This window comes from Perca flavescens, chromosome 16 (assembly GCF_004354835.1).
Source record: "Perca flavescens isolate YP-PL-M2 chromosome 16, PFLA_1.0, whole genome shotgun sequence".
NCBI classification, from domain to species: Eukaryota; Metazoa; Chordata; class Actinopteri; order Perciformes; family Percidae; genus Perca; species Perca flavescens.
In genome coordinates, this window is record NC_041346.1 from 182,809 (window position 1) to 198,416 (window position 15,608).

Below are 15,608 nucleotides of genomic sequence, written 5' to 3' on the forward strand. Positions count from 1 at the left end.
CTTACTATCAACTATTAACGACTCGTTAGCAGACACATTCGACGAACATGAATCAGCATAAATTGGTATTAAGTTTAGCTCCGTGTAAAGTAATAAACTTGATGATTCCCAGATAACACTTGCCTGCCTTACGACACAGGGTAAACATTTTTATAAATGCTGATTTATTAAATCGTAGTTCAACAAGTCGAGTGAAACATGATCCCGCATTAAGTGGAAGAACGCAGTAATATAGAAAAACTTTTTTTTTTGTCGTCAGATAACCAATAATGATGCACTGCCATTATTTATGGTTTAGAGATTAGTTAGGCCATCTTTGTGGTCATCTTCCCTTAATATTGTAGTGTATTTTGACATGCTTTATTAATGTTTTATGGTGTTAAAAAAGCTGTGCTTAAGAACTGGCTAGGTTTAAGTACGTTAGGTTAAGTTTAGGTAAAGATCATGGTTTGGTTTAAAGTGATTACTTGTACATCCAAATACACCAATAGATTAAGGGCTAAAAAAAACTTTAGGGAGACTGTGTATTTTCGGTCCTTCGGAACAGTGTGCTTTTGTTACTAGGATAACGGGACGTCAGACTAATGAGTTTTCGGTCCAATGGGACATTTCTCTAACTATTGGGGTTTCAGAATAATGGCCCTTCGGACCAGTAGAATGGCAACAACCAAGCTAAGTAGCTAGTGCTAGAGTTTGCTGATCATTTACTTCCAGCGTCTCGTCCAAATATGGTCACTTTTGGCTCCAAAAAAAACAAGATGGTGGCGGCTAAAATGTCAAACTCAAGGCTTGAAAACGGCAGTCCACAAAACAATGGGTGACATCACGGATGCTACGTCCACTTCTTTTATAATGCCTATGGATATACTAAACATTTCTGCTAAGGAAAAGGTTAACCCCATGAGACTGACTGTGACAATGTGTGACAAACAGGGGCCGCATGTATGCAACACTGGGCCCCAACTGGAGGGTCCCGCTTCGCAACTCCCCCCGGAGCCGCAGCTATGTTTACAGGTACAGTGAACTGTGGGAAAGTCATTATGAATTTAAATAAGAACAAACTCATCTTTATGGAGTAATAGAAGTTTGACTGTTTATCTCACCTCATCCCTTCACCTCACACTTGGTGGAAGTCAGGTGTCTTTTTCTTTACTTTTGTTATTGGGGTTCTGGCAGTCAATACATATATTTCAGTTCCATATATGGTTAGAGCCATATATGTAACTGAGTGCCATACATAATACTAAATAAGACAGAGTCAAAACAATGATAAATCAAGACAAAACCAAACGCACACTCCGCCAGGTGGCCATAATTACATTCAAATTGCTAGAATATGCTGTAGTCAGTTCCCATGTTGTTAATTGGGCAAAGACAAAGTTCAGTCCAGTTGCCGGGTTGCCATATATCCTGATGAATCCCTCAACATTGTCATGAGATGATGTCAGAGATACTTCTCATACCAATCGTCAAGCGCAAGAGTGTTCTTAGAGATCCAGAAATTGAGAATAGTCTTCCCTGCTATGTATAAGAGGATTCCAATCAATATAGCATTGTAGGCATTATTTGCACTTGAGGTGACAGTTTCAAATTATATCTAACCAAGGTAAACATTTAATCCTTCAAATCTCCCCAAAACGTTTGTATCCTTACACATTTCCGAAACATATGTAGCTATGTGCCCATTTCTGTATCACATGTAGGGCATTTAGGAGAGCCCAGACCAGCCCTGCCCCTTAATGGTGGTGTAAAATGAAGTCTATGTAATATTTAGGGCCGGAGCGCCGACAGCAGCAAAAGGCCTTATTGAAACTGAAGGAATTCTTCCTTTCCTTTCCTTTCCTTTCCTTTCCTGTCCTTTCTTCCGGCAAATGAATTGCATTTTTGAGGGGCTTAACATATTCAAAAACTCACCAAATTTGGCGGTCGCATCAAGTCTGGTGAAACTTTACGTATTTTAAGGTTCCGGGCATAGGCGCACAAAAATAGCTCGCTAGCGCCCCCTACAAAACTTAAAAAATTGAGCCTGTGCAGTACGTTTAACATAGACTCCCGAAACTTGGTACACATATGTAACATCTCAGGACGTACAAAAAATTTAATTGGAGCCATACCCTAAACCCAACAGGAAGTCTGCCATGTTGAATTGAAAGTTCAAAATTAGTGCGATTTTCATTCATGTCGTACTTTAACGAACTCCTCCTAGAGATTTCATCCGATCAACTTCAAATTTGGTCTGTGCCATCTTAAGACGTTAAACTAATGACCCGTTTCTTGTACATTATTGTGTGAGGTATCACTGAACTCAACAGAGAGTTCCGTTTTTATTGGTCATGGTTTGGCCCGCCCCCTATGTTGTAACCACGCCCCCTTCCACAACTAATGAACTGTATGACGTAGAGTCTTGTGTGAGGTATCCTTGAACTCAGAAGGGGGTTCCCTTTCCATTGGTGACGATTTGCGGTGTCTGAGTGAGCAAATGCATGGTTGCAAGCAGCGTCTGCCAGTAACCCAACGCACGCAGAGGAGCGTGGGCCCGTCCATCGCTGCTCGCAGCTTTAATTTATGATTGTTGCCCATACATCCTCTTCTATCTGACAGTCTATATCTGTCATTGCTTTTGGATGTGGTCAGTAGAATAATTAGTTTAGGCCTAAAGTTTCATAAACATGAGAGATAAATCTTCTCGGTAACACTTTATAACAACTATCCATAATTCATCATTTATTAAGCATTAGTTAACTATTAGTTAATGGTTCATTATTACTTATTAATTGTTCATACATAGTTCATCATGAGTAAAGTATTTGTTCACACAATTATAAATGGTTTGTTCATAGTAAATAAGCCTATCAGTTAATGTTTTTTTTCATCATTATTAATTAATTGTTCTTACATAATTCATCATCAGTAAAGCATTTATTCACATAGTTATAAATGGTTTGTTCATAGTAAATAAGCCTATCTTGAAAAATATGTTTGTAAGTACATGATTTATACTTAACAAATAATGACACAACCATTTATAAATGAAATAATTTTCCCATTATAAACCAGTTACTAACTATTGCTAAATGCTTTGTTCATCATTTGTAAAGCACTGCTCCTATGTTAATTCTCATGAATGAAGCATTTGTATACACACTCATAAATGGTTTGTTCATAGTAAATAAGGCTCTTGGAAGTTATGTTCATAAATAGAAGTTTGACACTTTCTAAGTATTGCAAAAACCATTAATAAATTAAATAATTTTCCCTTTATAAACTATCTACAAACTAGTAGTAATTTATTTGTTCATCATTTGTAAAGCATAGTTCCTACATTCATTCTAATCAGTAAAGCATTTGTAAATGCAGTTAGTAAATGGTTGGTCCATAGTAAGTAAGCCCATGTAAAATGTTTATCAGTATAATTTTTAATAATTCCTACATGATGCATTAACCATTTGTAGATTAATTAATTTTACCATTATCAAATAGGTACTCAGGAACGTAAACGGTTGTTTATAACTAGGAAGTTAATGATTAACAGACTATCTAGACCTACATTTGTTCATGTCTTAAATAAAATGTTATGATTTAGAATAAACTAATAGCTTGGGTGTTAACTCTGTTACAAATACTTACCAATAATGTAATCCATGATTAACTCATGAGTTACTACTGGTTAGTTAAGTATACTGTGTGAGCCCATCTAAAGTGAGTACTTTCTATGCTTTACAAACCATTTATAAATGAGTTCCAAAGGCTAACAGAACCTGGACACACACATGTATTCTATTTTGACATGCCTTCAGAAATATGCCTATGGATATTTAGTGTTAATACATCTTTAACAAGCACTTACCAACACATCAATCCATGATTAACTCATGAGTTACTAGTTAGTTAAGTATACTGTGTGAGCCCATCTAAAGTGAGCACTTTCTATGCTTTACAAACCATTTATAAATGAGTTGCAAAGGCTAGCAGATACAACAGAGACACAAGTAAAAAAAGTATTTGTAACCCTTATTACGATGTAGTAAGAATGTACATTTATGAAATAGCTTGTAGTAGTGTTATGTAGTTGATATCAATGTGAATTTGGACCAGAACCAGAAGAAAACTAGATTGTTAAGAGCCAGAGAATTGAACATCAATAAAGAGACAAGGAAACCAGGATAAAGTTTGAGAAGTGTATTAATATACACAGAAACATGGCATACACATATACAGATAAAACACAGGTATGAAAAATAACAACTAAAATAATAAAGTGCGCTCATTAAATAAACCCTTTTCAGTTCTATGAGCTCAATTGTTCTTTGATGACAAGAGTTCAGAGATGTTCAACGTTAGGGCCCATATGAGTTTGGTTTCTGTTTGTCCTACCACCATGAAGAAGGAATCCAGGGCAATCTGTATAAGTTCTGAGTCTCGATCCTGTAGCTCGCCACCCAGCCCACTGAACTGGGAATCTCTAACCCCTGGAAGACTCTGGGATCTGAAGAATCAATGTGATCCAATATCCCTCTAAGAGAAAAAGAACGACATTTATTTAATTAAATCCTATCTAATACTGGCTATGCTTTGTTGTGAATAGAACGAAAGAGAGCTGTGTCTGAATCCACTGTCGTCACGGAGTTAAAGGCAGTGAATTCCATTAAAATGGTGAGTTATTCCTTAACACTAGCTATGCCTTGAGTTCGCTAGCATCCATGCTAATCGGTGCTAATCATGGATGTATTAAGAGAACGGTGCTAATACTGTCTATTGCTAATAGTGCAAAGCTAACAGGTTAGCTAAGATGCTGTATTCATATGCTAATAGGGTAATTAGCCACAAAAGGCTAGCGGAGTACTGTGTATTGCCTGTAAAAAGGCTAATGATTCTATCTATTGGTTATGGAAAGTAATGTTGCTTTTCAACACTATTGCTAGCTGCGGGTATCTGTTGAATTTTAATTGTTTAACTGGAGTTTATGGAGAAGTAACTCAAAGAGGCTAATATTTAGTGCATTCTTTCTACTGTTACCAGTGCAGGGAGGGATAAATAAGCACGCATGTCTTAACGTTATGGGAAAATAATACAATTTGAGAGATGTTTACATGCAATTTATGCAATTATATTAAGAATAGTGTTAATGTTACTAAGGTAGGTTCCATAAAACTTGAATTAGAAATGTATTTTTTGTATAAAGGTTACAAAATAATATAAATGTACTTTTGATACCTGAAAGGGATTTATATACTTTTGATACTTAAGAGAAGAAATTTAAGAACGGTTGTACAACTGAATAGAGATTTAGATATTTCAATATGGGTTATGAAATATCACCTCATTTTATTTTCATTGTAGCCTAAGCAATTGATTTTATTACTGAATAGTAATTGAGAGAACTGATTTGGCCTTATCTACAGGTGGAGGAGGTGGAGATTTGAGAAGCGCTACGCACAGGAGGTCCGGTCCAGAGAGGGATATTGGATCACATTGATTCTTCAGATCCCAGAGTCTTCCAGGGGTTAGAGATTCCCAGTTCAGTGGGCTGGGTGGCGAGCTACAGGATCGAGACTCAGAACTTATACGGATTGCCCTGGATTCCTTCTTCATGGTGGTAGGACAAACAGAAACCAAACTCATATAGGCCCCAACGTTGAACATCTCTGAACTCTTGTCATCAAAGAACAATTGAGCTCATAGAACTGAAAAGGGTTTATTTAATGAGCGCACTTTTTTTTTAGTTGTTATTTTTCATACCTGTGTTTTATCTGTATATGTGTATGCCATGTTTCTGTGTATATTAATACACTTCTCAAACTTTATCTTGGTTTCCTAGTCTCTTTATTGATGTTCAATTCTCTGGCTCTTAACAATCTAGTTTTCTTCTGGTTCTGGTCCAAATTCACATTGATATCAACTACATAACACTACTACGAGCTATTTCATAAATGTACATTCTTACTACATCGTAATAAGGGTTACAAATACTTTTTTTACTTGTGTCTCTGTTGTATCTGCTAGCCTTTGCAACTCATTTATAAATGGTTTGTAAAGCATAGAAAGTGCTCACTTTAGATGGGCTCACACAGTATAATTAACTAACCAGTAGTAACTCATGATTTAATCATGGATTACATTATTGGTAAGTATTTGTAACACATGTGTTAACACCCAAGCTATTAGTTTAGGCCTTTTTCTAAATCATAACATTTTATTTAAGACATGAACAAATGTAGGTCTAGATAGTCCGTTAATCATTAACTTCCTAGTTATAAACAACCGTTTACGTTCCTGAGTACCTAGTTGATAATGGTAAAATTACTTAATTTACAAATGGTTAATGCATCATGTAGGAATTATTAAAAATTATACTCATAAACATTTTACATGTGCTTACTTACTATGGACCAACCATTTACTAACTGCATTTACAAATGCTTTACTGATTAGAATGAATGTAGGAACTATGCTTTACAAATGATGAACAAATAAATTACTACTAGTTTGTAGAAAGTTTATAAAGGGAAAATTATTTAATTTACTAATGGTTTTTGCAATACTTAGAAAGTGTCAAACTTCTATTTATGAACATAACTTCCAAGAACCTTATTTACTATGAACAAACCATTTATGAGTGTGTATACAAATGCTTCATTCATGAGAATTAACACAGGAGCAGTGCTTTACAAATGATGAACAAAGCATTTAGCAATAGTTAGTAACTGGTTTATAATGGGAAAATTATTTCATTTCCAAATGGTTGTTTCATTATTTGTTAAGTATAAATCATGTACTTACAAACATATTTTTCAAGATAGGCTTATTTACTATGAACAAACCATTTGTAACTATGTGAATAAATGCTTTACTGATGATGAATTATGTAAGAACAATTAATTAATAATGATGAAAAAAAACATTAACTAATAGGCTTATTTACTATGAACAAACCATTTATAATTGTGTGAACAAATACTTTACTCATGATGAACTATGTATGAACAATTAATAAGTAATAATGAGCAAACCATTAACTAATAGTTAACTAATGCTTAATAAATGATGAATTATGAATAGTTGTTATAAAGTGTTACCATCTTCTCAATATGGATTGTTTAGGAATGTGTTCTAAGAAAGACTCATTTTGAGCATGTATGTTTTTTTATATTAAATGTCGTATTTTCAGATTGTGATAGAAATGAGACTGAGAATATTTACATTTTAAGCCCTCAAATGAGTTTGTTGTTCCTCCTTCATAGATTTTACCAAGCTGGTCCAGGCCCTTCTGCCAAAGTTTCACGTTTCATTTTTTTCTCGGCTTCCTGGAATAAAATTTGGCTGTGGGCTGTACATAAATATAAATTACACAAAACAAAAACAAAAAAACTATGTACATAGCTCGAAGCTTGGCAAATGTGTTGTTTTTGTAATTTGGGTGAACTGACCCTTGAATTACAATCACAGTCTGAAACTTTATTAAAATATACTATAAAACAAGAAAAGTGAAAACGGTCTAAAAGCCAAAAGCTGGCAGGATACTTTCAGAATAAAAACTTTAGAGGACTGCTTGATTGGAACAGTCAGACATTTGGAGAAATAAGCTCGCTTGTCGTCTTTCCTAGAATCAGATGCTAACTGCTAGAACCTTCAAGGATGCCTCAATCTAAAATTGTTTATTTCCATGTATATCCAAAATACTACCATTCATATTCTTGCAGGAAAACAGTCACATCACCTTTAGGGCACACTTTAGTCCTAGATGTGTTGGTGCAGGACTCCTGGGGGGATTCTTGACAAATAGCATCTAGCAAATAGAACGTTAACTTCTAGCTCTTGTAGCTGCTCACTAGGGGTGTGCAAAACAATCTATCCGATTCAAAATTGATTCATAGAATTCCAAAAATCTATTCATATTTTTTTAAATGTAATATATATTTTTTAATTGTATGTCTACTGCAATCACATGGGAAAAGTAACTACATTTACATACTGTGAATCGTTTTTTTTGAATCGAGAATCGTTTTTGAATCGAAAATCGATTTTGAATCGAATCGTGACATTTTCTGAATCGTGCACCCCCTACTGCTCACTATGTGTTATGATGACTATGACTATACTCACTACAGTTTTTGTGTGGAAAAACCTGGTGATTGAATCTAAAGGCTGGTATTTCACCGATCAACCGCCTTTAGTTCGGTCTAAGTGTGATGAAGATTTGTAATTGCATAAATACATTATGAATTCATCCTCCATCTTTGATCGCAACCTTGACCATAGGATCATTGGCCCTTTGTTGACAGAGGTCAACAAAGGGCCAATGATTTCCCATTTCCCAAATCGATTAGATTCCAATTTACAAGGTCCCGATTCAGGGACATTTCAGTTCCAAAACCAATTTAGCTTTGATATAAAATAGATTCTCAGAGAACTTCTGCTGTAAATTGTACAAGCAAGAAGTTACACTCAGATATTTTATATAATGAACAAAGTTAATGTTTGCATTAACAATTAACCCCCAAAATGTCTGTGGTGGGGTTAGACATCCCCACCACTTTATTAAAAGATCAATTTCTGGATTTTATTAATAAGTATTAGAGATGAGAACGATACCGATACCAGTATCGTTATCGGCTCCGATACTGCCTTAAACGCTGGTATCGGTATCGGGAAGTACTGGAGTTTATGCACCGATCTGATACCACGTAATAAAGCCCTAAAGAAAATCTACGTTAAAGTAGTTTATTTAGGTTCTTTTTCCGTTATAACTGACTGTCAAACTGGAAAATAAAAGAAAGTTCTGTGTTTGTTCATGTTTCACAAAGAGTTTAACCTAAGCCAGACCGACAGCAAAGATAGAAATAATATCACATCCATACAAGGATAGTAGTATACAGCTGTTAAAACATAATAAAATATATGACACACTGGTATCGGATCGGTACTCGGTATCGGCCGATACGCAAGTTCAGGTATCGGAATCGGTATCGGGAAGCAAAAAATGGTATCGGGCCATCTCTAATAAGTATCAGATCAGAAGATGGATTTTAATTGAAGAATGGATTATTTTAACCCATCCCTAACTGCTACAGTGTGAGACTGTCACTGCAGAGGAGCTGCACATGTTTGTCTTGTGTCTGACTTATTCACATAACTATAAGAAAAGCTTTGGGAACCATAAAGTCCATGTTGGTCACCTGCATGTTCTCTCTATAAGACCATTTACTGTCATTATCATACACTGTTTTGTGATCACACCATAATCTACTCATTCCACTTTGCTCATATTGCATTTGTTTTACAAAAGTGATATGGATACCCAGAGTCTGGACTATCGTCATGTCAAATATGGCATCATCATAACAGAGATCATGTGGCCACACCCTCACATCTTGTGACTGCATTGAAATTTGGTCCATTAAGGCTGATGTCAGTGGAGAACTTGCTTCGCCTTTCATTGTTGAACATAGTTAATGCATTTTCTGCTGTCAAACCCTATAGTAGTACACTATGGGATTCGCAAAAATAAGAAAAATATACTACAACCAAGTGGCCCAGTGCTTTGTCAAGAACTACTTTTTAAGCATAAATCAGTGCAGGGACACCTAAAGGACAAGTCCACCTTCTATACTAATGAAAACCTGCATACTGCACAGCCACCACTGTCCTATCACAGAGCAGCATATTGTGTCACTCTCTGAACTCTGAGTACTTGGCAGGAATCTGTTTCACTTACTTGCTATGTTTTGTGTCTGGATCCCCCCTTGCATCTCTTCTCCGCTTCCCATCACCCTTAGCTCCTCTGCTGCCAACTCCTGCTATGGATGCAGTGAGGCCGGCAGTGTTGCTATTGAAGGACCCCTGCGAAGGAAAACGCTGCTGAAGGAGGGACGGAAGCCCAAGGTACAGAGATCTTTGATATGACTCTGTTTTCCTCAAATACAGTTGACCATGTCAGCAAATTGAAAAGGAGTTATCTGACGAGAGTGAATGAGATGTTTCAGCATACCCATTTCTTTGCTGTGTTGCAGTTATCATCGTGGAGCAGATTTTGGATCATTCTGTCTGGATCGACACTGACATTCTATGGGGCCAAAGCACTGAGGGCCTCTGAGAGGAAACATGTGAGTTTGATGCTTAAATAACTAAATGTGTGATAAACAGTGAAATGTTTTAACTCAATGCTGCTTTCAGTCTGAACGCTGCTAACATATTGTCCACATCGGAAGGATCAGTGCTGGACAAACATAAAGTTAATAAAGGTGGAGCTACAACTGTGCGTCATAATATACAGCAGCCTTTGGTGAAGGAAGTTATTTAGAGCCATGGCAACACATCAGACACAATCTCAGTGTGTCGAACATTATCATGCTTTAATTATACACCCCATAGTAGTTGTGTTTCCACTCATTCAGTGATTCAGAGTGAATGTCACCGTTGAAAAGGACAAGATTGCTGTCTAGCCATTCAATTTGTTTTCCATCAAAATATAGAATCTTGCAAAAACTACATTATTAGAATTTTTTTGATAATGCTGTAGAAAAAGTGTGCAGTAACAAGTTTATAATGTGTAAAGGAAACTCGATCTTTCCCTCACCTTAACCAAAGTGCTTTTGTTGACTAAACACAACCACAGATGGGATGTGTACCCAGGACTCTGGAGTCAAAGACCACGTTCCTGCAAAAAGACGTATGCCTGTGTCCAGGCAGCAATTACGTTTGCCAGCACAGCGTAATTGAGAAATCTATTTAGTTTATATATATGCTGCTTTGTGGAGGGGATGACTGCCAAACCAGACGTTGTTGTGTTTAGCATGCAATGACAATAAAGCATCTTATGGTAACTTATATATCAAGTCATGTCTTGCGGACAGAGTTGCTTTGCTAGATGTAAAAAATAGAGAGTTGCTTTAACTTTCTTCATGTTGTCTTCACTATCAACCATCACTGACTTGATGGAGAAAACAGCTGACCAATGACATGTCTTGTGTTGTCTTTTCCTTGTCTCCGTAGCTTGATGTCTAGTTACTTTTTTAAAGAGATGCACATCAGTCATGGTGTAGATGTGTTCTATGTCCATAGGCTCCAATCGCAGCCATTAGTTTGGACATGTTTGCTGTGAATGTGAGCTGCTGTATTCATGTGTGTGCCACAGTATAAGGCCAACCCCTGCAAGAAGGTGTGTGTGACAGGATGGATGGTGGTGCTGCCAGATGACCCAGCCAGACCCAACATCTTCCAGCTCAATGACCCAGACAAAGGTCAGCTTCACACTCCGCTCTCTGTTTTCTTTTGATCTCCCTCATTTAAATTCAGATAATCACACAACGCAATGTGTGGTACTTCACAGGCAATGTTTACAAGTTCCAGACAGGATCCAGGTTTTCAGCGATCATCTGGCATAAAAACCTGGAAGAGGCTTGTAGGAGCAGCAGACCCCAGGTATGTCCAGCACACACACTCCCCAATCTGTGTGGACCTTGAGTGAGTTTTGGTCAGACTTTTTCCTGAGACAGATGAATAGAAATGGGAATATACAGTATATGATATAGAAGCGTTCTAACCATAAAAACTGAACCGTCCTCAGAAGCAGGGAGACACGAACTTTCCACCACCTGTTTCACCACTGTGTACCATTACAAATAGATTCAAAATTAGATTTGTATTTAAAAGCATCAGCCATGTTTCTTGCTTTAAATACTTCCTGAATCAATTTACAAATATGGCCATAATGTTAGCATCATGGGTCAAAGGTGTACTGTATGATGGGATCATCAAGGAGAGCCAGCAGTGTTTCCCTCAGGAAGACATTGTATCAGTTAGGGGTAAAGTCCACTCACAAAGAACTTTAACCCAACTCTGCAGTGTTTTATTTTTTAGTTTTTTTCAGCCCCCAACTTTACTGTTTGGGTTGAGTCTCAGCACTCTCATCCACCTCATTTTCAGCAGCTGCAGCAGCTGTTTTCAGTGATGAACCCACTGTGCCCTACCTGCTACTAACAGCTAGTGAACACAGTGGAGCATTTAGCAACCTGAGAGTCAGAGCATTGGATTGACATTCGTCACCTCTAAACACATGACTCCAAATGAATGTTAATGTTGTTTTATATCTGCTAAATATATACAGTAAATAGGTTTGATAACACATAACAACTTTAGAAGGTGATAATATATAAATATAAATATCTATAAAAATCAATCAGTTAAAATTGGGTTTAAACATATACAGACACAGAATAGCCTTTTGGCTTTTGTTCATTTTTGGCAGAGCCAGCAGCTTTCCCCGTTTTTAATTTGTGTGCTAAATTTCTGTTCTTTTCGTTCAACAGATGCCAGCAAACCTCATGTCATTTGAATGAGAGCAGACCTTACACAGCGGGACATTATTGTGCCAAACCCATTTATTTGTGATGTACAGACTAAATAATGGAACACAGTGGAATGTGATGGTATCTACTGAAATGGGAGAGTCGAGAAGCATCTGACACTGTAGAAGAAGCTCTTTAATACTGGATGTGTGACTTCATATGCCAACACACTTGCTTTCTTCTTCACTAGGACTAAATGTAATGTCAACTCTGGAAAAATCCAGCCAGTGGAAGACTTTGGTGAGGTTGTCCCTTGTTACTGTCTCTAAGCGTCCTTGTTCTCTGTCATTTGTTATGTTGCTAAAAACGTGTGAGCAAGCACAACGTTTTTTGGCCACGTTGGAGTGCTGTTTGGGTGAAACGATCAGTGCACAAATGTGGACAACAGTGTCAGCTGACTGATGCTGATCTTGACTTTGCAGACCAGTGTTACACGGCCTTTAAATGGAGCTCGCATTTGTAACACAGGAAGTTAAAAAACATACCCCTGTTGTTCAATCTGTGAAACTGCTATTGCAATGTTTTTCTGCATTTCAACATTATACCAGAGTCAGAGTAGGCAACAACTTCAACGCACATCCCAACCGGAATCTGGAGCTGTGAGCATGAAAAACATCACCCTGTTTTAAAGTCTCATTACCATTAAAAATCAGCACTGCAGCAAAAAGGACAGAAGATGAGTCTTTATCACCTTTAGCCTGTGGCATACAGCTGGACTGAATTTGTTCTAAAATCTGAGTATTTATAGGTGTACAAAAACAATATGGAACCTTGAAGTTGGTTTTAAGAGCCAGAATTGTGCTCAGATGAAGAAGCAGCCCTACACCACTTCACTTGTTTCCCCCCTCGCTACCTCAGTTGGTAGTTCTCCTGTAAAAAGGGTTTGCTGATGTACATACCAATGTTTACAAATAGCAACAATTCATATTTTCTACAAAACTTAGCAGAATTTGTCAAACCCCATAGAAGTGGTACTGAACAATGTGATAATTACAATCAGTAATGCAGAAGACAGCCAGCTGTTGTCCACACCAGGATGCCAGGCAGCTGGTGGAGTCAATTTAAAGCAATTTACAATGAAGTACCAAGCTTTCAACAATCATGTGTGTGTGTAAATACTGTATTTATTTGTAAAAGAGTTTATTTTTTTGACAGTCATCAAAGGGAAGTGGTACGATTATTTACTTTAATTGGCCAGCTGCTGACTGTTGGTGGGATGCCAGCCTAAAACTTAGTTTGACTCATCATCTCCAACTGAAGGACATTGGAATAAGGGAAGACTACATCAGCATTATAACATGCTTCAAAATCAAAATGTTGAACTTAAAGGATAATTCTGCTTTATTAACTTGGATTTATAGACTATAAAAGAAGTGAACGTAGCCACGGTATCACCAACCATTGGTTTTGAAGCCTCAAGTTTAACATTTAGGCCGTCGCCATCTTGGTTTTTTGGAGCCAGAAGACCATATTGGGGGTGGAGGGTGGAGCTGTTACAGACCTACATTCTGCTTCAGCTTTTACCCATCATACTTACTGTAGTTGTGTGCACACAGTTTTCTTATGCAATAGGAAATTATTAACATTTCAGGTGCGCTCACTTTTAGTCTTAAATATAAATAAAGTGGTTTAATCATCAGGACAAACTGTTGGGTCGTTCCGACCTGTCTGATTGTCTGGTGTTCCCAGACCAAAAGCTATGAAAAAAGATCCAAGTTTTAAGAAACTGGAATAATCCTTTAAGAGTAGAACCCATAGTAACTGTCAGTCATTTATTTATGATTATCAAATGCAACGGTGGCAAAAATATTGACAAGCATTAATGAAAGCATATACTTGTCAAGTGGAATCACGTTGTTAAGAATCTGATAAATTGAAATGTTCTTTGTCTTGTTTTTTAAAACTCTTTCCTTATTGTCCTTGACTAAAACAAAGTGTGGACTACTTTTAATAGTCAGGATTTCCAATTGTAGTCCAATAGTTTCTCCAGTATTATTGTCCATCTTCAGATGAATGCAGTCATGAAGGCTCTCTTAAATACTTGCTGTTCCAGGCATTCAGTGGATTCCATTCCTTTCTGTAGGAAAATCAATTGGCAATTGGCATTTATAGGTATCAAAGTGTACTTGTGTAATAGATTACACAACTTAACCAAGTTTCTAGGGTTTGCTAATTGACTTTCAAAATCAATGGGCACCTGCTGCATTTATTTTTATTGTAACAGGAGACATATGCTATAATGTTCCTCCAACCACTAAGGAATATTAGGCTTTCTTCATAAAATGTCCACTCATCACATGTGAATGACTGAGCCTGTGTTGGTTTAGTATTTAGTATTGCAGTATTTTATTATGAACGTGTTTTGCATTGATTGACATTGTCGCATCACATTTTCAACGAGTAGAAACAAACATTTAGCTTTTTTGTCCCTCTGCTGTTGTTGTACAATAGGCTATATTCAACTTGTTTTTGTTATTTCACATGCTATTTAAAGGGTAAATCTTGTTATTAAAGAAACAGTTGAATGTGTTGAGGTAATAGCAAATGCAAATTCAGTACTAATTTCATCTGTGCATGTCCAGTATCAAGAGTTTATGCATTCAGAAGGTATTAACCCAGTGATTTTCTGGCTGTAGGCTAAAACTGCAGACTTTCAGTTTTTTCAATTTGGGGTGAACAAAAGCAAGGGTATATTCAACTTTTTTTTACTGAAAAACATGCAGAGAGGGGGTAGGTCTTTCATTCTTGCGTACTGTCTGCAGGTGTTGCTTCATGCTGCACACAACCCTGGGCCTTTCCCAATTCCCAAATTTGTACCTCCTTGACTCCTCGATCCTCGGGCTTATGACCCTGAAATCATTCTCAGCGCGCCATCTTCAAGGACGTCCCATTTCCTAAAATGCACATCGAGGAGCAAGGAGTGCGGAGGCTCCCCGGAGGAGGAGTTATAATCGAAGATACACTGATGTATCCTCTGCTGAAGTCTTTTCACCCATGCCATGTAAAGGGGAGAGAGAGAGAGAAAGAGTATATAAAGTGGTTCATCCACGGATCAAGCCGGTCAGATCTTATGAATTAACATTTGTTACCAGTGGGTGAAATAACACATAATTAATGAGGAAAATATTAACAGTTGTCTAAAATGTGAACATAGCATAACATTTGTAAGTAAATGCTACAGGTTAGCTCAGCAGCTTTTACGAAATAAGTCATAGTATAGTATGTTGAAGAAGTTTTAAAAAAAATAGTAGTATGACGAAA

General features: G+C 37.0%; 1 protein-coding gene across 4 annotated transcripts in view; it reads left to right on the plus strand.

Annotated features, from left to right (window-relative positions):
* Positions 1 to 14,876, plus strand: part of LOC114570600 (ras-specific guanine nucleotide-releasing factor RalGPS1) — a 146,510-nt gene extending 131,634 nt beyond the window's left edge. For 2 of the 4 annotated variants that reach the window (XM_028600933.1, XM_028600934.1), the window contains 6 exons: positions 934 to 1,014; positions 9,777 to 9,882; positions 10,011 to 10,103; positions 11,135 to 11,240; positions 11,330 to 11,421; positions 12,309 to 14,876. In XM_028600933.1, coding sequence (XP_028456734.1) covers positions 934 to 1,014; positions 9,777 to 9,882; positions 10,011 to 10,103; positions 11,135 to 11,240; positions 11,330 to 11,421; positions 12,309 to 12,338 — 508 coding nt within the window. In that variant the 3' untranslated portion in view covers positions 12,339 to 14,876. Of the gene's footprint in view, positions 1 to 933; positions 1,015 to 4,585; positions 4,654 to 5,402; positions 5,704 to 9,776; positions 9,883 to 10,010; positions 10,104 to 11,134; positions 11,241 to 11,329; positions 11,422 to 12,308 lie in introns of those variants that run through there. The other 2 variants (XM_028600936.1, XM_028600935.1) reach the window with 2 other exon arrangements.
* The last annotated feature ends 732 nt before the right edge of the window (positions 14,877 to 15,608 follow it).